Below are 27,013 nucleotides of genomic sequence, written 5' to 3'. Positions count from 1 at the left end.
CAGCTCTAAATCAGGGTTATCAGGTCAATAAAAAGTGTTCTGTTTCATTATGCCATGTCCAGCCTTTTCTTAAACACCTCCAGGGATGGTGACTCTACCACCTCCCTGGGCAGTCCATTCCAATGCCCAGTCACCCTTCTGTGAAGAACTTCTTCCTAAATGTCCAACCTAAACCTCCCCTGGTGCAGCTTAAGACTTTGTGCTCTTGTCCTACTGCTGGTTGCCTGGGAATATCCAACCAATCCATCTAAAATGGTGCCATCTGCAGTGTTTTATGATGGATGTCTCTGGTTTGCATAGGAGAGGAGGCGCCTGTGGTCGCCGTGTGCTTCAGGGGGCTCTAAGTGATTTATGGAGAGGACTTAAGAATAGCAAGGAACCAGCTTGACCAGATGCCAATGGGATGTCAGATACCAAACTATGAAACATTGCTCGATGTCACATTGATACCTGTCAGAACACCTAAAGCCCTAGTAGTTGGGGTTTACTGATTCAGAAAGTCTGTACTCTAAAACAAACTCTTCTGGTTTTAAGAGTACAGTTTAGTCTTTACAAAATGTGGATTTGTCAGGGTGCCTCATATTTTCTTTTTATTTTAAAAATAGAATCTAATTAAGTTATAATAGTCTTCATAATATATAATTAGCAACAGAATGCTAGATCAAGCTATCAATTTTTAAGCAGAGCTCTTCTTTGCTACCAATGGAGAAATGCTTAAAAATTGATGGCACAATCTGGCCCACGATGAACAGGGGATTCATGCAGAAAGCATTAGTTGTAATTCTACTCAGTCTCCATCCTGGTGGTGGCAGGGACCCAAAAATTCAAGACCAGTCTGCTGGAATAGTCTGCAATCTCAGTACTTGTTGGGAGACAAAAGGCTTAAGGACTGCTGTAAAAAAAAAAAACAACAAACAAAGCCCAAAAAATCCACAAACAAACAAACAAAACAAAGCAAAACAACCAAAACAAAAGCACCCCAACAAAACCCCAAACCCAAACTGGTAAAAAGCTAGCAAACCCTTTGAAAAATTATAAACCACAGCTGTTTTCATTAAAAGAAAATATTGCTCTAATAGTATACAAAAGTTAAAGACATAATCATTCTGTAAGCAGCAGGAGGCTTTCAAATGCACAGAACTGAAGGCTGTTTCCTTTCTTTTTTCATGTTGTGTTGTTGAGGTGTAACTATATTTTACATAGGGATTTTGTTGCCTTGAGTGTGACTAGACTTTGTAATTACAAATTAGAGACCCAGAATAGGGCCTCTTCTGTGCCTCAGAGGATGTGCTCAGGCAAATACTTGTAACTGTAAATAAGGATGAAAGGCTCATGCAATGGGTTGTAATTTTTAATCAAGTTAAATATGTTTTACTCCATTAAAACTACGGTAATTGACAGCAAAGACATTTCAGCTGGTTGTTATCTCTTAGGGAAGAGAGATGGTCAGGGCTGCTCTGGTGTGTGTAGTCCCATGTGGAAATGTTGAAGGACCATGGCAGTTGCAGGGCAGACCTTTGCACTTCTTGTAGTGTAGTTAACACATGGCAGCCTTTTTTTTTTTTTTTTTTTTTTTTTCTGATCTGCTTAAAAAAGACAACAGAGGAAGTTGCAGTGTGCTGGACTCCAGGGGAAGCTACAGGAATGAAGAGATGAGAAGTGTTAACTGTGTCTTCATAAAGTTAGCTGAATGCATCAGTCACAAAAATGGTTGGGGCTGTAGAGCTCTGCCAGGCACAGGGGATTAAACCCCTAACCCTCTCCCAGGCTTATGTGCAGTGCAGTGCCCCTCTGAAACATCATCCAAGCATGAGAATGTCACCTTGGTCTTTAAATGGATCCTTTTGGAGGTGACCAGAACAAAACCTGTCAGGTTTCTTGGTGTGGCTTGCTCTCCTTCACATTGCACTTTTACAGTGGCGCTTGTTGAAGTAGGAGATGCAACAGTAGCAATTATGGAGTATTTGGAGTCCAGGACAACTCCGGCTGTCCCAGCCACAGGGATGGATGTGTGGGCTATCTGGGCTGCTGAGGCTCTTGGGCATGTTGTTTCATCCCTGCCAGCTTCCTTCTTCCCTCTTGAGACAGTCCCACAGGCTGGTCATCTGTGTAAACACAGCATCACTACAGCACATCTCAGATCTGTGCTTTGAGGTGTTTCTGTTACAGAGTCGGAAAAAAAGTTGCCTTGGGATGGAGTGCAGCAGGTCAGCTAGACCAGCTCCTGCCCAAACCTGGGCAGGGTTCAGGATTACCTCAGAGCCACTTCAGGCTGATAAGGCTACAAGAACAGATTGCACAGCCTCTTAGAGTATATATGTCTGGGTTTCCCCACTCTCTTGGTAAAGAAACTTGGGTTTGCTCTATTTTTTAAAATCCTCCCATGGGCAATTGGGAGACATAAATTAGATCCTCTCCCATTGCTTCGTGCCCAGGCTAAACAAGCCCACCTCATCTCCAAGCTAAACAAGTGTGGCTCCTACAGCCTTGGTTGCCCATGGCTGAGCTCACTCCATCTTGTCACTCTCCATGGATTGGTGAGCCCAAACTTGCATGCAGAAGTGCAGATACAGCATCATGAGCACCAAGTCCAAGGGTGTTTTTTCACCTGTCAGTGAAATCTCCATCACCTTTCTGCCTGTGGGGTGGGCACTGCACATCAGTGGTCAGTCCCCAGGATACAGCTGGCATCAGTCACTGATGTACATACCTGGGACTGAAAGAAGAAATGGTCTTGTACTCAAGCAGGGCCCCATCAGTTACAGCACTCTACAACTCTTGCCTCCACTGCATCCCTGGGCTTGGGGACTCTCTGGAGGAAAGCAGGGATCAGGGAGTGGGTGCCCTTCCAGTACTTCAATGCTCTGTCCCTAAAGGCACTAATCAGAAAACAACCTGGAATAAATGAGCCTGGCAGAAGTGATGGGAGGAAGGGACTGTTACCACCTTCCCTGGAAGGCAGTGTTCTCTCAGGGTTTGCTCCAGGAGGGGGGTCCTTTCTCACACCTCTGCAGGCTGGAAGGCTGTGGGCTGTTTTTCTTGGTCTTGGCCTTTTCCCCTGAGAAATGAATCTCAAATCCTGTGTAGCAGCCCTGACACAATTTTCTGGGGATTGTCTTCCCAGGTTGTTGGCAGGCTGTGGCTTGACCCGTTTTAACTCAGTCAGCTTGGAAAGGGATATGTAGGGCACCACACTGAAGCACTTGTACAGCTGCTCTTGCAGCATCTCTGGCACTTAGAGCAGTGAACAAAATCTGCCACTTGAACTGAAACTTTCCATATCTACTTTTTAGCCTTGGGGCAATTTTTAAAAAAATTGTTTATTTAAGTTTAAAGGTAAATCATTCAACCATATTTGAGCTATTAGAATGTAATGAGAATACAGGCAAATAATCTTTTGTATGAAAATAATTAATGAGTTATGTGACACTCTGTGAGAAGTTGGGTTAATTGGGAAGCTGTAATTAACTGGTTAGAAGCAGGAGGTAGCCTCCCCCGATTCATATGCATGCCATGGCAGCCAGAGCCCCACTCATTTCTCACTGCCTGAGGAAGTCCAGCAGCTCAACTGCTTGTTTTTGTCTCACCTTCCTGAATTTCCTTCAGTGCTCTTTTCTCTGGGCTGGCAGCTGCAGTGGTGATTGTTCTGTACGGTTGTATCTTGCATAACAATTGGGGAATTAACAGATCTCCCTTTCAGAGTTTGCTCCAGCAGGTCATGTTTTGTGTCTCTGAGACATTTCTTTTGTTGTCCTCCCCGCAGTATGTTGTGTCTAAGTAACAGGATAGTTTCTCCAATATAATGCTTTGTCTGAGAGATGGAAATCTCTGTTTGTCCACTTCATACAAAGCCAGTGATTAATGGACAAAGAAAATCGCATACGTTTTACTTCTCATACTACTTAGAAACACTGTGTTTTCTCAGAAAGTGAAAGTGATTCTGCTTTTTCAATTCTGATTTTCATATTGGCACTGACATATAGTATCAACGGTGCTTAGGTTTGAAAGATTTGTAATGTTGATATTTTAACCCTTTATTTTATAAAATGTTAGAAGTAGTTGATGTGCTTGCTGATTCTGCAAAGCTCAGTAGAAAGCCCATGTAGCTGAAGCAAAGGAATGGGTGGGGTTCTGGCTGGGGGGATCCACACGGGTCACCACTGGATATTGAAAAGGGGAAACTGCCATTTCACTGTATGACAGGAGTGGAGCAGAGCACCGTGTGTTTCTTCTTTACAATGAAGCTAAGTTTCATGCTTCTGTTGTAAAATTTCTGGGTAAGTCCATTACATTTGTAAATACAGATAATTTTTCCAACTTGACTGCTTTCATAGAATCATAGAACAGCCCAGATTGGAAGGAATATGAAAAGACCTTCTCATCCAGCCATTTATGGGGAAGGGGGCCTAAATGAAATAGTCTAGCACCCTGTCCAGTGAAACCTCCTGTGGTGAGAGCTCTCATGTGTCCATGGAGAGGTTGTTGCAGTGAATCCCTGTTCGTCACAAGGAGCCACATTGAGATTATTACAAGGGTCAGCAGGTACAAGTTTCAGCAGGAGAGGTTTCATCTCAGCTTGAGAAAAAAATTAAATCTCTAGTTACATGCATACACATCCATTTTGGATGGATGCATTAGGGAACCATATGCACATTTAGCTAAAACCTGCCTTCAAAAACTTCTGTTTATTCCAGATCTACTCACTAAGCCATTTCTAAACAACAGATCAATCACTGTAAGCTTGCTGATATGAGATGTCTAATGGGAATTGGATCCTTTCCCTTCAGTGCTCTGTCTTTAATCCTAGCCTTATTACTTGAGATGTGATAATTTTTCCACTCCACTTCTTTTTTTTTTTTTTCCCCCCCAAGAGTCAGCTACAAGCTGCGATGATGTAGGGTCCCACATTTTTGCACACAGTGCATGAACCATACTCAGATGCTCACTAGAGATAAACCTTTCTTTATAAAGGGAAGTTGTGGGGTGCATGCAGGGGGCAGGAGTGGGATATCAGGACTAAGCAGCTCTCTTCTGAGAATGGCCATTATCCCTGTGGAGACACTATGCCTTGCATAGAGTGGCATCCAGTGCTTAAGGAGAGATGCAAAGGATCAGACAGCAGCCCCTGTCCTTCCCCAGCCCAGCTAACCCTTTGTGTTGGCATCCCAGAAGCTGTGCTTTCTTCACAGGACAAGCTCCAGAAGCACACGTGTCCCTGCCAGCTCACCCTGCTGGGGTTTTGTGGTGCTGGCATGACCTGGAAAGCAGCAGGCTGTGGTAGGTGCCAGAATCTGCAGGGAGCCCCTTCCAGGGCAGGAGGCAGAGCAGGTCTGTGGGAAGGGGCAGAAGGGCAGCCACCCACCAGGGAAGCTTGTGCCTCTCCTGTGTGCTTCACCTTGGGAAGGGGTTGTTGGTTAAGTCATAACAAGAGTTAGTGGTTGCTGAAGTGTTTCAGAAATGAAGGTGTGTGGTGATTTTATACATCCTGCCTTCAGCTCAGTGCTCGTGGAAGGTTGTTCCCCAGGCTGTCACTTCTTCTGGGTGCAACATTCAGAGGACCCCAGGTGACCTTAGGGCATGAGCTTTTGGAAAAGGCATTTAAAAAACCAATGAAGGTCTTTCTACTCTTCGAGTTTAAACAATGTAAGTTTTGCACAACCTGAAGAATTATTCTTGTTTTTTTTTGTCAGTAGCTGCTGTAGAAAGTGTCATTTTGGAAGAAGGAAGGTTCATACATTCTCTATATGTCTATTTATACTTTCTGCATACAACTTCCCAGACTTGTGTGTGGTATTTTGAGCTTTATTACCTCCCACTGTTGATATGTCTGCACTGCCTCATTGAATTCAGCTGATGCCTGTTGGCTTCATTGCATGTTTCCAAAAATACAAACTTCAGAGCAACAAGATTCAATGAAAAAAGGTGTTGGGAAGAAATTGTGGCCGTATGCTTAGACACAGTGTGCTACAAACAGTGTATGTTAAATGTACAGCACTTTTCAGCTACCCTGTTTATCATATGCTGGAGCTCTGTCTGCCTGACTGCTTTCTAACTTGCTCTTTCTGTTTCTTCATGCTTCCCTGGATTCAGAGAGAGGTAAATTATTTTCATTTTTCCATTTTTGTGTATATCCTTCTGGCATGCACTGAAAAATGTTGTATTGGTTTGTTTGTATCAGTGAACAGAAGCTCAACTTAAGTGAGTAAATTCATATCTGTCACCTTTTCAATTTGCTTTAACAAAATTGTTCAGTTGATACTGGTTGTTGGTTGTTTGGAGGTTTTTTTCCCTCTGGCCCCAAACCCTCTAGTAACAGAACAGTTTAAAATCATGCAGTGCAGTAGGTTTTACTTCTTTCTTCTGGTCTAGGGATTTAAATTCAGATGATGATATTTCCTGGAATCTGAAATGCAAGTCAGTAGTGTTAAAATCCCAGCTTTTATTTTAAAAATTGAAAAAACATAATACCGAGAGCAGGGGATTTCAAAGCTAAGTTTAGCAAGATTTGAAAAAGTGAACTTTTATTTTATATCTTTGGTATTTGTTTCAGGTCTGTCTGGGTTGCTTGCTTGTATTTTAAGTTTGAAGAAAAGTTGTCCCCAGTATGTTTGATTTGTTTGGATGTACAAAGGGATGGTTTGGAATTCTCTACAATGCTTCCTGTTTCATGGGAGCTCAGACAGTAAGGCATTGTAGTCAGGTGCTTTGCAGCACAAGGGCTGCAGCCACTCCAAAGGCTCTTAGCATTAGAATTGCATCCCTCAAATGAGATTTGGGGTTTGTTTGCTCTTCTAAATTGCAAAAAAACTTGAAAGTAGGACTGGGTGGAAGGAATGTGGTTTAGAGATGCAGACTATTCCTTATGTTTGCTTTGTGGAATATAATGAGAATGGTTTCCAGGCCTGACTTTTTAGAAATCAATTCTTCAGGCAGTGTTGGCCTAGGGAAATATTTGAACTTTCTTGATTATGGTTTTGCAGTCTAATGTAGGTTTTATGCATGTGGAGAGTGATGATCCTTCCAGCCTAGCACTGGCAAAAGTGTGCTTCAAGCAAAATCCTGTGTAGTGTCTGTGCACAACTGCTGGGTTCTCCGTCTGTATAATAAAGAACAAAGGAGAAGTAGGAAGCCTTGCTTATAAAACAAATCACACTGGAGAGATTAACTATTCTGGTGTAGTCTGCTGTCTTCAGTTAAATCTGTTATAGTGCTTTGAGCATCTCAACTTGATGTATTTCTTTATTAAATCTTTAAATATTCCTTGTAAACAAAAGTCCATGTCTTCCAATTAGATCTGGAAGACAGAAGCATTGTCAAAAATATCTAAATACTAATTTGTCAAAGTCAAATTTACAGGATCTTCTACAAAGAGGCTGTTCAAAGGTTCACAGGCATAATAACACATTCATTTACTTAAAAGCAATTCAGGATTCATCACACTGGCCATCCTGAGGAGTTAAACTACCACTTTATAATGCTGCAAGTATAATAGCCTTGACAAACTACCTTGTTTGTGTGCCTTTTCTTTGAAAACTGCTGCACAGGGTAGGAAGGCAGCCCCCTGCCCATGGGCATTTCAAAAATACTGTGAAATAGTTAAGGAAAAAACCCAACAAAACACCCTGAAAAATTTGTCTTGACCAAGTCAGTGGCCAGTGATTTTTTATATGATCTGTCCCAGAAGTTCTGTCTTTGGTTAAATCCATCTATAAAACAAGCAGAGGTCGAGGTACTGACTGCCTTTTCAGTTTAGCATGCCTGTCCAGCAGCTGGTGAGCTGCTGTAAGCCCTGTGTGACCCCAGGCACCAGCTGGAGGGGACATACAGACAGCTGGGCCTCCTTGGGCTGCCAGTCCTGCAGGAGCTCAGCTCCTGGGCACCCCCTTGGTGGGGACCATGGCACATGTGACAGATTGTCCTCCTTGCCGTGGTGATGGTGCTTTGGCCATGTGATTGTGAGGTGAGGCTGGCAGTGGGGACCAGCATGGGACATACGCTTAGGCTGTGCAATCTGCACTGCTGTCACTGTGCTAGCAGAGCTCATGGGTCTGGAGAACTGCACTTTGACATGACTCCAGTTGATGCAAACCTGTGGCCCTTTGCAGGAGTAAGATGAAACCCTTGGTAGCAGAGAGGGAAATGATTTGTAACATCTCAGAGCCACCTTTCATGTTAGTAAGGCAGTGGTGGTGAGGCTGACAGGACTCCTGTCCCCTGCAAGAACAAGGTGGTGGGCAGCTCTGGGACATGGAAAGCCCATCAGGGGCACCAGCTTTTGCAGCTGCCTAAGCATCAGGCTGCAGGAAGGAAATTGGAGTGAAAGTCACACAAACGCTTTCAGTGCTGGGCTCTGAAGGGCTGAGCTGGGTATCAGACACATCAGCTCTGAAAGGGTTTTAACAAATTTTGGAAGCATGCAGAACTGTGTCAATGATAAGACATCAAAGAAAAACCAGCAGCTGTGAGTTTTAGGGCTGCCAGATTAAAGCCTCTGAGTATCACACAAAGTACTCATAGCTCCTCCTTCTGAGTGAGCAAGTGACATTATCAAAGAATGAAGCAAACAGCCTTTCAGCAGGGGATAATTTGCCCTACAAACTTTATGCTTGAATTAGAAAAACAAGCTACACTCACTCAGTGCCAGACCATTTGAGGAGAATTTATTAAAATGCAGAACTGATGTTTTGCTGCAAGGAAATCCGTTTTCAAATTGTCTAAAAACTGGAATAAGAGAAGTCTCCCCAAAATCTCTTCTTGGGGAGGGCATTTTAACTACTTGGATCCAAAATTCATCACCAGGGTAGTGTTGTGGTTGCCAAGTGTGCCATTCTGCTGGAGAGCAGCTAAAGAGGTGGAGGAGCTCTGTGAGGTGAAGAAGAAACATGGAAGGCTTTCAGGTGTGTTTAGGATTTCCAGCAACTGTCAGAAACAGGGAAAATTCTTTCTCCCCCACTTCACTTTGAGCTCTCATCCCTGAGGAGAGAAGGATAGATATAGTTAAGAGAAATGGCAAGGAGAGGACTCTTGGGAATAGTTACTTTTCTTCCTCCTCCAGGATTTGATTCCAAAGTGTCGGGTGTACATTCACCCGGAGAAGGAGCTATGAGTTTCATTTGGAACAGGTGGAAGGGAACTGGTTTCACTTGGTATCTGTCTGGTGTCTGGTAGTTGAAAGATCCTCAGCAGATCTTTTACAAACAGATTTTGCAGCATTTGTGAGTGCTGCATGTTTAATCTACTTATCGTTTTCTTACCTTTGGATTTTTTCCCCTAACTTGGCAAGTTCCTTGATATGACCATAATAAAAAGACAAGGGAACTGAACAGTCACAAACATTATTTCAGCTATAAGCTTTCTTCTATGTGAATAAGAAGTCTGGATAAAAAGCCTGAAATGTTAATCCAAAGGATTTTTAATTTTTAACATACATATTACTGCAGGGTTTCTTGCACCTCATCTTCTCTGCCATTCATGATACTAGAATATTTGTGTGTCATGGGAAAACCCCACCTGAGGATGATCTTGATGGCATTATATATACCTGCTTTTCTCATGTGCCTCCTTTTCCTTCTCTTGCTTTTCTCCTCCTTTGCTCCCATTCAAGTCTTGGCCGTGAATGGCAACCCCTGCCAGGTGCCTCTGACCCTGCCCTGCTGTAGTGGTGGCTGCTCTCCCCTTTGTGTTTCCTGCTTTCATAGTCTCTGGTGAGCTATTTGCAGGAAAGCAGAGTGAAGCCTGAAAGTTATAGACTCAAGAGATGTTTTCCCCACAGCCTGGCATCTCTGTTCTGTGACCCTGCAGTTGCAGAAGTCTATATACCAGCATAGAGAAGGCTATTCTGCATGAATTTCAATCAATTTTAAGACAAACCCAGAGAATATAATTTTCTGGTTCAAGGATTCTTGTTTCAATTTTTAATGCATAAATCTGGAAAGAAATGTACCTCTTCCTGCATGTGTATCAGGTGTTTTAAGTAGCAGCAATTTAATTTTATTGAGAAGAGTAAAAATTTTTATTTCATACTTTAAGGCTAGGATGTTAGGGGTTTTTAACCAAAAACAAAAAAAAAGGATTAATGCAATTCTACATTCTTCTACAGTCTTTTGAAGAAATAAGTTTAATGTGAGAAGGTAATGGAGGATGTGCTACTCTTTTAGGCTGTACTTAATTGGGCTGCCTCCTAGGACTTTAGCCTAATAGTGGCAAATGGTTATAACTGCTACTCAAACAGGACAGCATTAGCATAAATTGCTTTTAATGTGATTATATTCATCCAAGGTTGAGCAGCTAAGTGATGCTTAGCCAGGTGTTAAATAGCTATGACTATCTAAGGTTTAGTCAATGACTGTGGACATTTGCCAATTAAAGAGAGTAAAAGAGCAAATAAAAATTAAATTCCCTTCCACTTAGCACCTTACATTGTCTTTTCAGCTCTCAAAATTGCTTTTTAAAATGTCTTTCTCTAGTTCTGCATTCTTTCAAAATAAACTGTTAATAAATTTTTAACTGTTCAGCAGAACCAGTCTTACCCACTCTTGCACAAAGTAATTCTTATCTATTTTTCTGTTTTTCTAACTTTTGTTCAGAATACTGATTTATATCTAGTTCCTATAACTGGAAAGTTATTCATGGTTGATGTAGTAGATGTGCAAATTATTTTTAAAGAATTAAAATTATTTTCTGTGCAGTACCTCTTCTCTATAATCCTGTATCAACTGAAGTGTTGCACTTGTGTTATAAAATTTCAAGAGTATACAGCTTTTTTTACAACATCATTCTCCCACTAAACACCTTGCTGCTCTTCCCACTGCCATGGAATGAAATTTTACTAGGAGGTGTCATTCAGATTCCACCAATTTCATGTGCACACACACCCCATGGAGACAGAGACTCATCCAGCTGGATGAGGTGTGATGTTAACCCTGTACTAGCTGTCTATCCAGCTGTGGGTTTTGTAATGGCTTTTTAATTTCTTTTGTTGCTGGTTTTCCTAGCAGAATGTAAAGATAGGGGAGTGGTAAGAGGAGGCATTTGCCCTTTTCTGTAAATTTCTATTGCAAACACGTTGCTCAGCACTTCTTCATTATCCCAGAGGCCTGTTGCACATAAATCTCACTTAAATGTTAATCAGCTTCAAGTGAGCTGCTGTCAAATGGAGGTTTATAGATGAGGCAACCCAGAAGGGATCTGAAGTGGAAGAAGAATCAGAGACTGGTCTTCTGGCTTACTTGGGATTCAAGGCTTTGGACAAAAAAGAAGCAGGTCCATTGTGGTTCTATGTAGGGAAACACAAAACTTCTCTTAAGTTTTATTGTTGCTGTAGGAAGGAGATACTCTGAAATCCTCAGAAAGCCATACCTTTCCTCTCCAAGAGGAACTGTGGAGCTCTGTTTTCAGGATGCCTAGAGATGCCTGAAGCAAGGCTGCAGGGTTTCTGCTGGCAGTGCAGGAGCCAGCTGCCACCAGCTGGTGCCCCATCTCCAGTCTTGGCTGCTGGGCTGCCATGCAGGGCCACTATTGCAAGCACACAGGCATCCAGGTGACTTCCATGGATTAATGACATCACTGGTACTGTGCACTGCCAGAAGGGGGAGGGATTGTGTGCTAATTTTGATTGATGATTTGAAAACAGATAGTGCTGGCAGGATTGAGTGTGATGTGGTACCATAGGTTTAAAAGAATTCACATTTCATACTTTGTCTCAGTACACACAGGCCCTGATCATCTGAAGCTTTAGGTGTATTCACAATCCATGAATGTAATTAGCTGATTTACTTTGTTCAAGCTGTTCAGGTACTTAAAATGAACCACTAGTGTGGGAGTCTACAATGCCAGCGTGAGGGTTTTATTAGCTCTTAGTACTTGAAACTGATGTACTGCCTAGTGTGTCATTTTCTTCTGCAATTGTGTTATACAGCCTTGTTTGTGATTGCATACCATTACAAGCAGAAATATTTACAGAATCTGCAGGACCAGGGGCTGGAGAGGCAGGACACAAGCCTTGCCTGCAGCACTGAGGCAGCACTTGTGGAACTGAGGCTGGGCCAGGTGCTCCTGGCAGCTCCTTCCCAGCACCCAACCTCGTGGGGCTTTTTATGGCACCTTGTTTCATGTTTTTTCCCCTGTAGCTGCTAATTTTTCATAGGCTACAGGTGATCCATTCCCTCTTCTCTTGGTGTCCAGCTAGGAGTCTTCAGCTTCCTTTGGATGCATTAAGCAAAGAGGATGCCATTCTAAATCAAGGCTTGGCACATGTGCAGATGAGTCAAAAGCATCAGTCTTTTTCCAGGAGCAAGATTCCAGCTGAAACTCAGCATCTTGCAGTGCAGAAAAAGGGAACAACATGCCAAAAGGCTCTTGTGGCTGAGGGACATGGGGAGGAAACCTGGGGCATCATCTGTAACTTCCTGGATTATTGCTTTGTGATTTTTCCTGCATGTCACCATCAGTAGAGTAAAGCACTGTCCCAAAGGACGCCATGTCTTACATGCTGGCAGGGCAGTGCTGCAGCCAGGGAGAGCCCATGGACTGCATTCCCCATTCAGGAAGGGTTCACATGGCAGCTCATCCCACGTGCTGCCCAACTGCCTCCTGTCCCTGCTGGCCCTAATGTGTGCCAGTGCAGGTTGGATGCAGTGAGATGGAGAGGAGCCCCCATCTTAGCTTCACTGTGGTGCTGCATGGTTCTGTCATGTGCAATTGCTTTCAGATCTCATGCTCTGATACTTCTGTGTGGCTTGGGGTTTTTTAATATCATTCATCGGGCTTCAGGTTGCAAAGCACTTAGATGGAGCAGCCACCTGTACCTGTTACTGAGCAGCCCTTATATTGCAAGGGTGCATGAAGGGCAGAATCTACTGTTCAATTAGACACAGGTACAGTACTTAACTGCAGGACAGTATCTGTATCTTGTACAGAGCAGGGAGGCCAGCAATCCATTTGCCACAGTCTCTGATTCTCCCTTCACTGTAAAATTCTTCCATTCACTGGGCATTTAAAATGAATTTAAGAATTGGCCATCATGCTGCTCAGATTTGCTGCCCAAATATTCTGCTCAGAATATTTGCAGACTTTTATATAGAGAAATTCTTTCATTTATACTAGGCCTGTGGTTTAGGGATATCCCTCCTATCTCTTCACCACTTGTGAGTTTTGCTGGTAATTATTTATGTGTAAAGCAGAAAGGCACTGAAAAGAGACTTCAGGCATAAGAGGCTGGAGCAAAGTCCCAGAGAAATCTGAAGGTAGCAAGAGGGTCACAAAGTAGGAATGAGCTGTGGTTGCTTGAAGGACATGAAAAAGCAGAGGTGCAAGACCAGTGAACAGAGAGTCTGGTATTGCAAGGCTGGCAGCTGAGCCAAGCCAGGCTTCTTCCTGGCTCTGTATGTATTGCTGACTGTTTCAGAAAAGCTCCAACTCCTAAGCAGCCTAGAACAAATAAACCTAGACGTGGCACTCCCTTCATCCATGCTAGAAAGCTATACTGTGCTGTGGTGACTAGCCAGTGCAGTGCAAAAATCTCTTTTGTAGGGCAGCTTTATTTAACTTTTGAAAAAATAAGGTCAGAAATTTAGGGCAATTAGTGTGAGCAAAGCTCAGCAGGTTCACATCTCCCTTATGCAACCAGATCTCTAATTACTATCTGCATATTTTAAACACTTTATAGACTCCTTTGAAATACGATTTTTTTTTCTGACTACAGTGTTGTATGCTTTTTCTTGGGGTTTCTTTAGCAGTTAACAGCTGCATATGTTTTCTGTCTTAATATGTAATTCTCTCTCTACTTCACCTTCAATAACACGTTTGAGTAAATTTTCCTGTTTACTTACAGTTGCATTTGGTTGTAACTTGAATAAGTTGCATGGTTAGGAAACCATAGTGAACTTTTTAATAATAGAGATTAAGTACCAAATTTTAGATATATGTTTCATGGGTAAGCAGTTTATTACATTTATAGACCTGCTTTGTCCAAGGCATGTATTTTATACCTTGAGAGCTGAGACTGTTAAACTGAAGTAGGACTTGCAGTTTTGGAAATACTACTGATTCTAATGTCATCAGATTTTTTTGCATGTTTCTAATGTGTCCATTTATCATGTTTACACAGAGACTTTGCTTATGTGGCAAGAGACAAAGACACAAGAATTCTGAAATGTCATGTGTTTCGATGTGACACACCTGCAAAAGCCATTGCTACAAGTTTACACGAAATCTGCTCAAAGGCAAGTGGATTTGAAATCAGCTGCATTTGTCTGTTCAGGGGTTCCTGAGCCTTACATGTGTAATCAGCAGTTGTATGCACTGTTAGTTTAGTTTATATAACTGGGAATGAGAAACAGTGTAGAGAATTTGTAAGGGAAAGGACACAAATGGATGGGAATTATGGGAGAGTGGGCATTTAGATTTGAGGAGGATGATGTGTGCTTTTGATTTGACAAGTGTGTATAGAGGCCAAAGGCTTTCCTGAATAATAAAGAAGCTGCAGATTCAAAATGGAAAAAGAACACAGAGGTTCAATTAATAATAAACAATGATGTTAAACTCCATAAATAAATCAGACCTTGTTGGAATGGTTTTATTCAATGGTATTATCCTGCAGGACATAGAGGAAAATAGTTGCTAACTGTATTTTAAAAAAATTATGGGAGAGAGGTGTTTAAGGTACTCTACTTATATATACTAAAGGATCTTAGTTCCTGCTCTGATAGTGTTGTCCATAATATTGGGGAGGACTGTTCTTTTCAGTCACTCTGCCTTACATATTTGACATCCTTCCCTGATAATTAATTTTGGTTTTCTTAGTTCATGAGTGTCCTCTGTACAGTAATTTCATGCAGCAGTAACAATGCAGCACATTTACAGTGGATAATCTGAAACACTTTATAAAGAGGAAGTTAAACTAATCTACTTGAAACTCTTTTTTTATTCTTTTATTGAGCTGTGGTACTTGAGACTGCATCCCCCTTTTTAAAAATATTACACTGCTCATTTTGGTTTTCCTTAAAATATTGTCATTTGCATCACTTAAAAAGTGGGCTGTGGAGGTGAATAACCTTATCAGTTATCCCTGTGTAACTCATCTCTCCTCATGAGTCACACCTCTTCTAGAAATGCTAGTTAGGAAACCTTCAGGTTTTAAAATTCTGCTGTGTGGCTGTCATTTGCTTTTTATATTTTGTTAGTGAATGGAATCAGTGATGCCAACCCCTCCTCTGTAGTTGGTTGTATAGTCTAAAAGTTGTTCATTTTTGCAATACTGCAGATGTGATATTGACTTGTTTGTGGTGTTTCATGCAAGCAATGTGATCCTTTGCACAGAGTGCATTTCTGCAACCCTCTGGGCAGCAGAGTTGTGCCTGAGGCAGAAGGTAGCCCAGAAACTGTGCAAAGCCTGGCAGGTTTGTGTGGTTTTGGGCTCCAGAGGGGTTCCAGTGGCAGCACTCGGGGAGTTGCTCAGGTTGGCCAAGGAGCTGCAGGATGTGCTTGGTGAATTTTAACACCAGCACTGCAGCAGTGGGTGACTTGAGATCTGCTATGTCCTTCCTAGTTCTCCTCCAACTTAACAATTCACACAGGTATTTCCAGCAAGTCTAGCAGGGAAGAATGTGCTACACAGACCCTGCCACTGCTGCTTTTATCTAGCAAGGTCAACATCAAGTAAATGCCATGGCAATTTTACACAGGAATATCAGAAAGGGAGCAGAGCTGTCACATAAGTAACTATGACATGAAACTTCTGAATTTAATTAATTTTGGATAGGAGAGCAACTAGGCATCTCAAACCATAGATAACAGCAACACAGTTAATTCTGCAGCAGATGTAATCCTGATTCAGGGAAGCACTTGGCTTGTGCTGATGTGCTGTACCTCTTTACTGAAATCAGTGTTTATTCCTAAGATAGTGTATATAATTTTTCATCAGAGGGGGCAGGAATATTCCCTTGTGACCCTGCAACTGAAAATACTTTCAGAATTTAAAACCTAAAAAAGAAAAAGGGGGGCAGAGGAGAGAAGTTTGCTAGAAGCATTTTCAGACCAAGTGTCATCTGCTGTAAGACCAGGTATCTTTATAGCTTAATTACAATGAAGAGTTGAAACATAAAGAAGCAGAGATATATGAGCTTTGGAAAACCTCTGTCAGCTTCCCTGGATCTGTTCTTAGTCATATATTTGTAGGGAATATCCATCAAAATGTTTATTTAGAAGTGGGGCTTTATTCTTCTTTTGAGAGTACTACACATTTTGAAGGAACCACATGTTATATTTTGCATGGGATTTTTAATTCCAGAATAAACGTAAAAATGGAGAAAAAATTTGCACAGCAGAAGAGAGTTCAGAGAGGAACATACATAATGAACACTCTTCTGTGTATGCTAAGTATTTATGTTTCTTGCTATATTACTCCTCACTATAATTTTGCTGCTGAAAAAAATGACTAGATTTTTTTCCTCCTCAACCTTTCTTTGATCTAGCATTGGACACCACTTAAGTTTTTTATGTAAGGAATGGTGAATAAAGTGGAGTAAAATCAAAGTTGTTATTTAAAAAGAATAACCTGCTTAATCATGTGCCTTCTGACTTATTCCAGAAATAGGATTGTAATAGGAGTAGATTTGTAGTTGCTGTTGTACTATATATATAAATATATATATATATTTAATGCTGTATTATCACTGTCTTCTTCAGATTATGGCTGAACGGAAGAATGCTAAAGCCATGGCTTGCAGCTCATTGCAAGACAGGACAAATGTCACCCTTGATGTTCCTCTGCAAGGTACTGGGTGTTACAGCTGGGTATCCTCAGGATGATCCTGTTTTAGATAAGAAGTCAGGAGTGTATTCCTGCTTTTTAATTAATGTATCTGACTAATTGTAATCTGTTCCTGTTTACTTCAAGTATTTTTCCTGGTTATGTTGGCAGTTATGGAGTCCTGCTCAGTCATGTCAACTTGTGCATTTCCCCTTTTATTTTGAAATGCAAGTGTTTCAAACACAGTCTTACCTATTTGTGGCTACTCAGGATATTGTCTTTTTCTAATCAAAATACCTCCTGACTTGACACTGCACCAGTTGGCCAAATCTTCCTTAAAACCAGAATATACTCCAGTTACTCACTTGGATTCAGAAGAGCCATAGGAGTACTCCTCCTGTGTTTCAGCATCTATTTTAGCAATTTCTGAGACAAAGGTGCAAGTGGGTTGTTATCCAGCTTTTGCACACTTTACTGCATGGTGGAAGGAAGTTGCCTTTGTGTGCCATTATTTGTCATATCTTAGTAGCTGCTGTTTTGAAACTATTCCAGGAGAGCAAATATACTTTGTGTTAGCTTTGCAGCAAATTATATGCTTCTAGATCCAGCAGTTTGTACTGAATATCTTACTCCTAATCCATACTTCAGCTTGTGTAATGGTCTGTGTAATGTGTACTGTTCCAGTAGTATTGATTACTTGGAGAGTGTGTTTAACATATTAGCAAGGATGGTATTAAAAGCAGATTGCAGATTTTACATAGTTATTGCAGTGAAACTTAGGTCTGTACATCTCAGACACTCATTCATCTACATTTTGTGTTTTAATATGCCAGCAATATAATGTGATTTTATTCTTAGCATAGACCAAAAATTCCTTTAGAAATTATTAAGTCTTGTTCTTGTTAGAAGGAATAAAAAATTTATTTAAATTGATGCAGTACCTTCAGAGTACAATTAATGGGTAAACAGTTTTATGATATTGATTAAATAAAAGTGCTTTTTCCTTCTATGAATGCTGATTAATAGAAATTGACTTTTGTTCCCATGCAGTAGATTTCCCAACACCAAAGACAGAACTGGTACAGAAGTTTCATGTCCAGTACCTGGGAATGCTACCTGTAGCTAAACCTGTGGGTATGTAACATTTAAGTGAATTCCAAAGTATGTTGCTTAAACTCTAATGGCTTGTCAAGTGCCAGTGCATGATTTTTGAAGGGTAGCAACTCTTCTGTTTCAGTCACATGAATTAGGCACAAAGACATCTAATATTCAGGGCATCATATGTGTTTTGCAAACAGGATATTGTGGGAACTGCCAGGAAGGCAGAGTTTCTTTCTACAGCTTTCTCTGAATGTGAGTTCTGCTACAAATGAGAAGGGCCATAAAGAACTGAAATGGTACAAAAGCTAAACAAGATGCTGTCCTATTTTTTTGCAAGCCAGAGGCACCTGTTTTGGTTTTCCAGATGGAGAAATACAACTTCACAATACTTTCTTCCATGATCAAATTAATTTTAATAAGGAATCAAAAACAATCTGTTTTCTATACTACTGTGTGAAGGTTAAAAGTCTGTTATTTTTTATATATATTTTTTTCACTATTGCATTTTGTTCTCTTTTAGGAATGGATACTCTGAACAGTGCCATTGAAAGTCTAATGGCTTCCTCTAGCAAAGATGACTGGTTGCCAGTTACCATGAATGTTGCTGATGCTACTGTCACAGTCATCAATGAAAGAGTAAGGCAGTCTGCCTGTGTTGTTTAAAACACAGTTAAATAATATGAGTGTTGAAAACCAGGAATACAGAAATGCTAGTAGGGTTAATTTAAACTAAAATTAATTTGTTTATTTTGCATTTTATTTCTTTCCAGAATCTGCAGAGGCTCTTACTGCTCATACCAGCTTCAGTTTTCTTTATCATTCCAAGCATGTTCTCAGAAATAAATTATTATAAGTATTCATTAGATACTTAAATTCAGTGTTTTCCTTTCTAGGAATTTTGAGCCTAAAATGTTGTAGGTTAAGCCCAAAGTAGTAGCAGTCCTAAATTCCAAACTGCATTTACCCTACTCTTGGTATGGAAGCCAAGAGTAATATAAAAATCTGTGTTACAGAAGAAAATGTAGAGCATTTTCCATAGAGCTTGATACAGTGAGAGTTCCTAATGCAGTATTTTATATATGCCTTTTGATGAGGAACTAGACCAACATCTCTATAACATACCAGTGATAGGGAGCATGTTTTGGAGTCATCATAGCCATGTTGTTTTGTTTCTTCATAAAACAAGCAGCTCCTAAAATGTACAACATTTTAAATTTTGTGCTAATGCTCACAGCCTCAATTTTCTGGTGAAAGCCTAGAAGGGGAGAGCACACTTAGTTTATACAGACAGATAAGGAATTACTATACTGTGTCAGGACATCCTCCCATTTATTCAAAATATGCAGTTCCACAGAGGGTGCAGTAGCAATGATCAACCCTTTGATTCCTGACCAGAATGAAGAGGAGGTCCTGGTGGAGTGTCGTGTGCGGTTCCTGTCCTTCATGGGAGTGGGCAAAGACATCCACACCTTCGCCTTCATTATGGACACAGGCAACCAGCACTTTGAGTGCCATGTCTTCTGGTGTGAACCAAATGCAGGCAATGTGTCAGAAGCTGTTCAGGCTGCTTGTATGGTAAGTGACATTCTTCAAAGGCATTTAATAGCACTTTCGATTTTTAATGCCTCCATAAATTAGCATTTTTTCAAATTATATTAATTTCAAGACAAGAGAAAGATAAAAGTAAGAATTAATATTATGATATATTTAATCAATAAAACCCAAACATCTTAATGTTTGAAGTGCCAGCTTAGTGAACAATTGCCCTTTAATTATTTTCTCTCCTGACCTTTGCAACATCTATGTAAATTAAAAATCTTTTTTTTCACTACACAAGTTACCTAGTGCCAAAAATCATTTTGCTTGGAATCGTATTATAAAATCCAGTGGTAATATAGTGAAAATAATCCTTTTTTAAGAGTACCTGAACCCCGAAAACTTATTTTTCAGTTTTCAAATGGGTATTTATATTCTTTAGTATCTGTTGTGTGCTAATGGACAGTTTCTGCCCACAGACCGATTTCCATTAACTTCGGCTGAGCTTGTTGTCAGAGTTAAAACAGAGATTTGACTATCTTTAACATGAAAATATAAAGTGTATTTAAAAGGTCTGTGGAGTTATTTGATCCAGTACTGACTGCAGAGGGCTTTGCTTTGTTGCAGTTGCGGTATCAGAAGTGCTTGGTAGCCAGACCTCCTTCACAGAAAGTCCGGCCGCCCCCTCCTCCTGCAGACTCAGTGACCAGGAGAGTTACAACCAACGTAAAAAGAGGAGTCTTGTCTCTCATTGACACTTTGAAACAGAAACGCCCGGTCTCTGAGATGCCCTAGCTGTGTGAGAGAGGATTCTCCTGCCATGTGACTGAGGATAACTGTAGCCACACTAGGGAAAATGATCGGACCGTGCCTGACCTTCCATTTCAGTTGCTGATGCTTTCTCCTCAGAGAATTTACCCTGTCGAAACAATGTTTAACAAGCATGTTCTCATTCCATCGCGTGATATGAAAAGAAGCATGAATCATTTTTTTGCTGTCAGTGAGTTACATCATGGGCAATGGAAGGTCTGTTTGATTGTAAATACATGAACATTACCTAAACTCACACAAAAAAAGAGAATATGGCCACGTCCCAGTGAACTCATGCTAAAGTCCTTGGAGTGAATGATGCCTGAGTTAAGTTTCACCTTCTTGAGCTGGATTTGTCACAAACCAATCTTAAATCCTACAGCACTTTGCTCTGTTTTCAACACTGGAATAGGTATCAAGTGTTAGCTACCATTGAATTACTGTAGATTAAATACCAAGTTTTATTTTTTTCAGAACTGCACCTGTTAGTTTGAAATTGTTTGTCAGCATTGGTCTAACAACTACTTCAAAATCTCCTTGACATGTTTTTGAACAGTAGTGTCATTATGTCATCTTCTGGTTACACATTATGGTTTTACAGAAGAATTTTGTTTAAAACCAAACCAATGATGAAAAATCCAGTAGTGTTTTTAGTAACTGAGTTGCAGGGTAATCCACTGAAGCTTTTCAGCTTTAAACATACAAATTCAGCTCCTGGCTGTTAAATTTATTCTCCTAAATCTATCATTAATTCATCAAAAATACTGTTTGTTTCATGGAGAGCTCAAACAAATCAGGAATAAGAAAGAAGTAGTTAGTGATTTTATTCTCTTATAACTATTATAGAGACTAAACTATTCCACACCTTTTCTATACAAGTGTTTGATGAAATGTTCAGTTCAGTGTCTGGTTGCATAATTCCCCCTTCTCCTCAGAGTTTGTTGCTGAATAGTTAGCATGCCAGAAGAAGAACAATTACATTTCTTGTGATTTACAAAATTCTGTGGAATTTATTTTACTTTTAATGCTCTTGTAACAAAATAAGAAGAGCTGTTTTTTTACAGGATAGTGTTTCAGGTAGTACAATTGGATTTCAATGCTTTGCTCCAAAGACTTCATCTAATTGATTTGCTTTACACACCTGCAGACCCTCACAAATCAGCCCAGCATTGCCCTCAAAATTGTACCTCAGGCTGATTTCGAAATGCAGTCATGCATCTTCAGTCTCTCCCTTTGTCATCCTCTGTCTAAACCTGCAGATTGATACAGATTTTGAAAATGGAACATTAAGTATGTTTAACTAGTGTTAAAAATGTTTTGCCACCATTTATAACTAGGTTCCAAACTGTAACTGTCTCCCAAGTCTGCAAATCTTGTCATGCTCCAGTGATAAAGGAGCACTGACAAAGTTCTTGTTACAATACTCTTTTTTTATTTTACTGTGCAAGAGACTGTTCTTTTTTATTTCCTTGTTTGAAGAAATTAATGAGCACACCTGGCAAAGCAACATAGGAACACAACAGGAAAAGAATGATGATTCAAGAAGTTTCTGCATTGAAAAATGCAGTAAAATCATTACTGAACTCAGCGTGATGTATGAGCAAGTGTCAGGTAAAGGCTGGCTATGCAACTATTGTAATTAAATTTAGCTTTCTACAATACCCTCTGAAGAGCTGGTCCTCTATGGATCTCAGATCTCTTCATGACCACGACTCTGCTCCTCAGGCACTGAAGATCAGAGTTTCCCCTCTCAATGCTCACGCTCTTGCCACCTCCTCTGCACCACCTCTATTGCCTGTACAGCTGGAGAAGCTGCTCATGCTGAGTCCACAGGGAGAGCTGGAGGGGAAGGGTGCAAACAAACTCACCCCTTTAGCACTGCCTGTGGCTCTACCACGGAGCATGTAGCTTCTATAGGTTCCAGTACTGGTCCCAGTCAGCTCTGTTAGCAGCAGTGCAAAACTCACTTCCTAGCAGAGGATCACAGAACTTTGATTTGGAAGAAACCCCCTATCAGAGGGCACTTTTCACCAGAAAAATTGCCCACCCAATGTGGTCTTGAGCATTTCCAGGAATGACTGCTCTCAAACTGTGGTGGCTAACATGGTACCCCTTAGGTAGGATTGTGAAGTTAAGAGAGACAAGTTTCCTTGTTCATCATTGTCCTAGTGATTCACATTTTATTTTAAATTAAATACTTTGACAGTGTCTTTTTAAAGTACCTGCTGACAACATCATGAGTTGGGATTGTTGTACACTGTTGTACAGCAGTGAATTGATTTTAAACAGTTTAATTAAATTTTGTCATTGCATCTGCGCAGTGCTGATTCTCCCCAAGAGAGATCCAGACACTCCTTAAACTAAACCAACACTTTTCAAACAGCAGTGTAAATGTTCTGTGTCCATGTTGTCAAGACCAGGAGCATCTGGTTAACTTCCATTAGCAATGTGTGCAACTGCAGGCAAGGCTGAGGAGAAGACAGGAAGCTATTTGAAAAGCTGTACATCACTCGCCAGTGTATGTTTTAAGAGGTTTATGTCTGTTAACAAAATGCTGTTGATTTTGCAAATATTTAAGTAGTGTGCTTGATGATTTGACTATATGTGTGGCCTTTTTTGCTTCAGTAGAACTCCTTATTCTCCAAAAGATTTAATATACACCCAGGTGTTTGCAGAATCAGAGCCTAATATTGCAAAGCCTATTATCTTTTATTTCACAGACACCCTTTTTACCATGGCCAAAAAAGTATGTATGGGGTGTGTGTGTGTGTGTGTGTGTGTGTTTGAGCAACTGCAACTGTTCTAGTTGATGTTATAGCAACCCTTCAGTTATCTATGCATTTTTTATAATAGCTAGTGATTCTGTAGGCAGGCAGCCATGTTCACTATGCCTTGTACGTCTGATGCCATATTCTAACTTAACCTGTTAAATACAGCTTAAAATATTTTTATTTTATTTATTCTATTTTTACTGAAATATCCTGCTTTATTATGTTGATGTACTGTCTTTACTGGATGTGTTCTTGTAACATTCTCCACTCTGTATACTATAGGTTGCCTAAAAAAAGGCATTGTAATTATTTGTAGTTACATTTTTATTGAAGTCTGTAGAAGAATCATGTAAAGCAAAGATAACTTCTTCATTTTTTAATGCAAGTGGTAAGTTAGAGGTATCACAGTCAGTCAGTCATGTCATTAACACACTCCTTGCAGAAGCAAGATTTATATTCACAGTCAATGACTAATAGATAAAAGCCTTTCTTTTGAAATCTGTAGTGCTGGCTGTAGGTTTTATTTAAGCCACTTATGGTTTCATTTACAGGGGAGCAAGGAGGTGTGGGAGATGCAAGACTATGGAGGCTACCTACAGGGTGGTTAACTGGGAATAACAAAAATAGCATAGGAATAGCATAGAATCCATTCACAGTAGAAACAGGTATACTGATATACTTCCTGTGCAGAGTGACCTGTTCCTAACAGAAATATTGCACCCTTTAGTGGCAGAGGAACAAAAATTGTGGAGTATCTAACAGCTCACACCAGTTCTCTGTCACTAAGGGTTCTACATGTGTTAATTTTATCAAGCATTTCATAGATAATTTATCATGGAATCTAAAAGTGTTAGTACATTCTCATTTCAAGAGCCAGCATGGGCTCAGCATTTCAGCATTACCCTTTAATGCATTACTCATTTCTTGGGCACATTAATTAGCACATTGCCACAATGTGTGCTGTCCCATCAGCCCATGGGACAGGTTTAATCAGGTTAAATCAGGTTTGATTTAACAGCAGTAAGAAAGAAGGAAACACACCACTGTTTATTAGCAGAGCCCAGTCTTACATAGAAGTACATGACTGACAACAAAAAGGACAATTTTCCCTGCTGTTGACCACTTCTCCATATTTAAATGTAATCTGTTCTGAGAATAAATTTAGCTGCACAAAGTGATTGTCTCAACTGTTACTACTCCATGAAACTGTGAAATTATTTTTTTTTTTCATAATGGTGGTTGAGGGAAGGGAAAAACATACTGGTGGTTTAGAGGCAATAGCAGTACTATGAAGAGTTTTGTATCTGGAAAGTTGAATCAACAGTTTCTAGTTGAAAATTCCAAATAGACAACTGGATTACAGAAAAATAGTTACATAAGGTACAGTTTTAGTGTAAAAAGCCATTGAGTGTTACAAACATCTACCTACAAACTGTCTGAAGTCAGTTCCAGATGTTGCCACCATGTGATGTTCCATGCTTACAAAGTAAGCTGCTGATCTGCAATTGAAATATTTACCCTCTGATACTCTTGGTAAAACATCAAGATTGTAACTGGTGTAACCTCCATACTCTGTCAAAAATGCAAATTTCTGAAAGCAAGATGAGACCAAGTGTGGGACATCGTGGCACATATCATGTAAGTAGCCCAGAAATTATGTTATTAGACACAGGTATGTTGTTTTACAAGTAATTTTAACTTTATTAATTAATGATACAAATCTTGATTTTAAAAAAAAGAAATCATTCTTTAACTGCAGAATCTCTTAAGTTTATTTTAAGTATTTAACAACTGTATTGAAAAAAATATATCTCCATAGTGTTCATTCCTTCTATCCAACATGTAGAAATCTCTCCACCTACTAGATGGTTTTGAAATAAAATAAGCATTTCTTTTTTTCTGGTTCTACATGTGACATGTGTTCAGATCTAAATCTATCCTTACAAGTTTGTTCAGAAATAAGAGTTCCCCATGTTACTGAAACAGATAAGGAGCATGGATTGCTCACAGGGATATGCAGAAGGTGAGGGATGTCTTTGTACAGGACAGCTGGCTCAGATTAAAATGCTAGAAGAAATTTTCACTGATTCAGTGAAGCAAGGATATTTATCAGATGAACAAGAACCAGCTGTCTGCACTGCTGGTGTAATATCATTCACATCTTTTCCTAAAAACGTACTGCTGATCCAGTGACACCGACTGGTGTGGGTAAAGACAAAATAGAAATGTTACAGCATTTTCTCTGGGTGGGTCTAAATCCAGACCCATATGTCACATTTGTTAAGTTCCACACTGTGGTGATGCTCCTGGCAACACTCTTGCCAAGTATTTGAAATGGTTCCCTAGAGGAAAATTTCTGCTACCTTTGCCTTTCTGTATTGCTGTGCTGTCTCTATTTCATTTTTACAAGTTCTAAATACAAATCAGATTTATTGTTAAAACTATCTCTGTTCCTCCCTTTATCCTCTACTCATATTACAAAACAATTGTAGGTATTATAAAGTTAGTTTATCTTTGCTAGCAAAAGGGAGCAGCTTAGAAGCCCACAGCTGTTGCCAAAGACAGGCAGCTACTCTGTCAGCTGACTAGTGGTAACATCTATAAAAATGTTACTTTGACAGTAGCAGCTCTTTTCAACTAAGAACTGTATTTCTTTATGTTAAAAAATTGATGAAAAGCAGCTTATGAACCATGACATAGTCTGATGTGACACTATGATGACAATTCAGGGGTTCTGGCATGAGAATATTTGATTTAAATTTCACTATTAGTATCTCAATGCATATTTAAGAAGAAACCAAGAGAACATATACTAGAAAGCCAGTGCCTGGGCTTTAATGTACTTGGCCAGTTTCCTGTACAAAAGTTCACATTTAGTTTTAAAAATACAAAGCTTATTTTCCATTTAAGTGGAAACTCACAAAAATGGTATCTAGCTCTTGTAAAGAAAAGCCACTTCAAAAAATTCAGTCTCACTTTGAGACATCAATTTGAAACTGATTACTTGGACAGGTGCAGATGACAGTGGGGAGTTAGGTGAATGATTTAACTTGTCCCTTTAAAGTGTATAGCAAGAGGCTATCATTTTTTGACCTCACTTCCCCAACAGTCTATCAGCCTTAGGCAGCTGAGCTCCATTCACTTTAAAGAGAGATTACTGGATTAAAAGTTACTATCTAACATGGATATTTCTACATAAATAGTTTATATCTTTCCCAAGGCCAGATTATCCTTGCATAGAGATATACTGTAATATAAGAGTATTGATTAATATACAGAAATCTTTACCTTCTTTACAAAGGGAGCGCTGAGTCTTAAAGTTTGACCATTTTTGACCAGGGTGGTGGAAATATCCAACCACTTGGACCCTGTGCTCCAGTCTGGCCATGAAAGTAATGTTAAGTTGATACCCTGAGTTTGTTTCATTACAACTTTTCATATAGTGTTATTAGTGGAGGCAAAGTGCTTCAGTACAACCCTGTTCTGTTCTCCACCTGCCTGTTGAGCAGGTGTCTGTCTCATAGGCCTTTCCCAGAGGTGACAGGTGAGATGTGGGCTTTGGCACTTTCAGCAGGGCTGTGTGTTGAATCAGGGTTCACAGATTTCTTCAGCTCAACACGGCTGTCTGTTAGGGGCACATTCTTTTGCTGTGTGTTACTGACTGCTTTAGACATGGATATGTTAGTGCTTCCTTTTCTTTGGTGCACGTCCTTTAGTTGTATGTCAGTACTTGTTTCCAGTGCACATTCCCCTGTGGAATTTCACTGGCTGCTTTTGTTCAGTGCACATTCTTTTGCTATGTGTTACTGGCTGCTTTTGTTCGGTGCACTTTCTTCTGTGGTGAGTTACTGGCTGGTTTTTTTTGGTTCCCAGTCTTCTGTGATGTGCTACTGGATGCTTTTTTCTCGTTCACAGCCTTCTGTGGTGTGTTATTGGCTGTTTTTTTCCTGTTTGCAGTCTTCTGTGGTGAGTTACTGGCTGGATTTTTTTGGTTCCCAGTCTTCTGTGATGTGCTACTGGATGCTTTTTTCTCATTCACAGCCTT

The 27,013-nt window shown here is 40.2% G+C and overlaps 1 protein-coding gene across 14 annotated transcripts in view; it reads left to right on the top strand.

Annotated features, from left to right (window-relative positions):
- The window catches only part of APBB2 (amyloid beta precursor protein binding family B member 2), a 159,631-nt gene extending 134,149 nt beyond the window's left edge, over nucleotides 1-25,482 (top strand). For 13 of the 14 annotated variants that reach the window (XM_079306900.1, XM_079306893.1, XM_079306895.1 and 10 more), the window contains 6 exons: nucleotides 14,108-14,222; nucleotides 16,687-16,774; nucleotides 17,801-17,884; nucleotides 18,372-18,487; nucleotides 19,247-19,426; nucleotides 20,015-25,482. In XM_079306900.1, coding sequence (XP_079163026.1) covers nucleotides 14,108-14,222; nucleotides 16,687-16,774; nucleotides 17,801-17,884; nucleotides 18,372-18,487; nucleotides 19,247-19,426; nucleotides 20,015-20,182 — 751 coding nt within the window. In that variant the 3' untranslated portion in view covers nucleotides 20,183-25,482. Of the gene's footprint in view, nucleotides 1-5,869; nucleotides 6,097-14,107; nucleotides 14,223-16,686; nucleotides 16,775-17,800; nucleotides 17,885-18,371; nucleotides 18,488-19,246; nucleotides 19,427-20,014 lie in introns of those variants that run through there. The other variant, XM_079306892.1, reaches the window with a different exon arrangement.
- The last annotated feature ends 1,531 nt before the right edge of the window (nucleotides 25,483-27,013 follow it).

The sequence above is a fragment of the Erithacus rubecula genome (genome assembly GCF_903797595.1).
Source record: "Erithacus rubecula genome assembly, chromosome: 5".
Lineage (NCBI taxonomy): Eukaryota > Metazoa > Chordata > Aves > Passeriformes > Muscicapidae > Erithacus > Erithacus rubecula.
The sequence above is the reverse complement of the archived record's forward strand: the minus strand, read 5'-3'. Positions and strand labels throughout refer to the sequence as shown.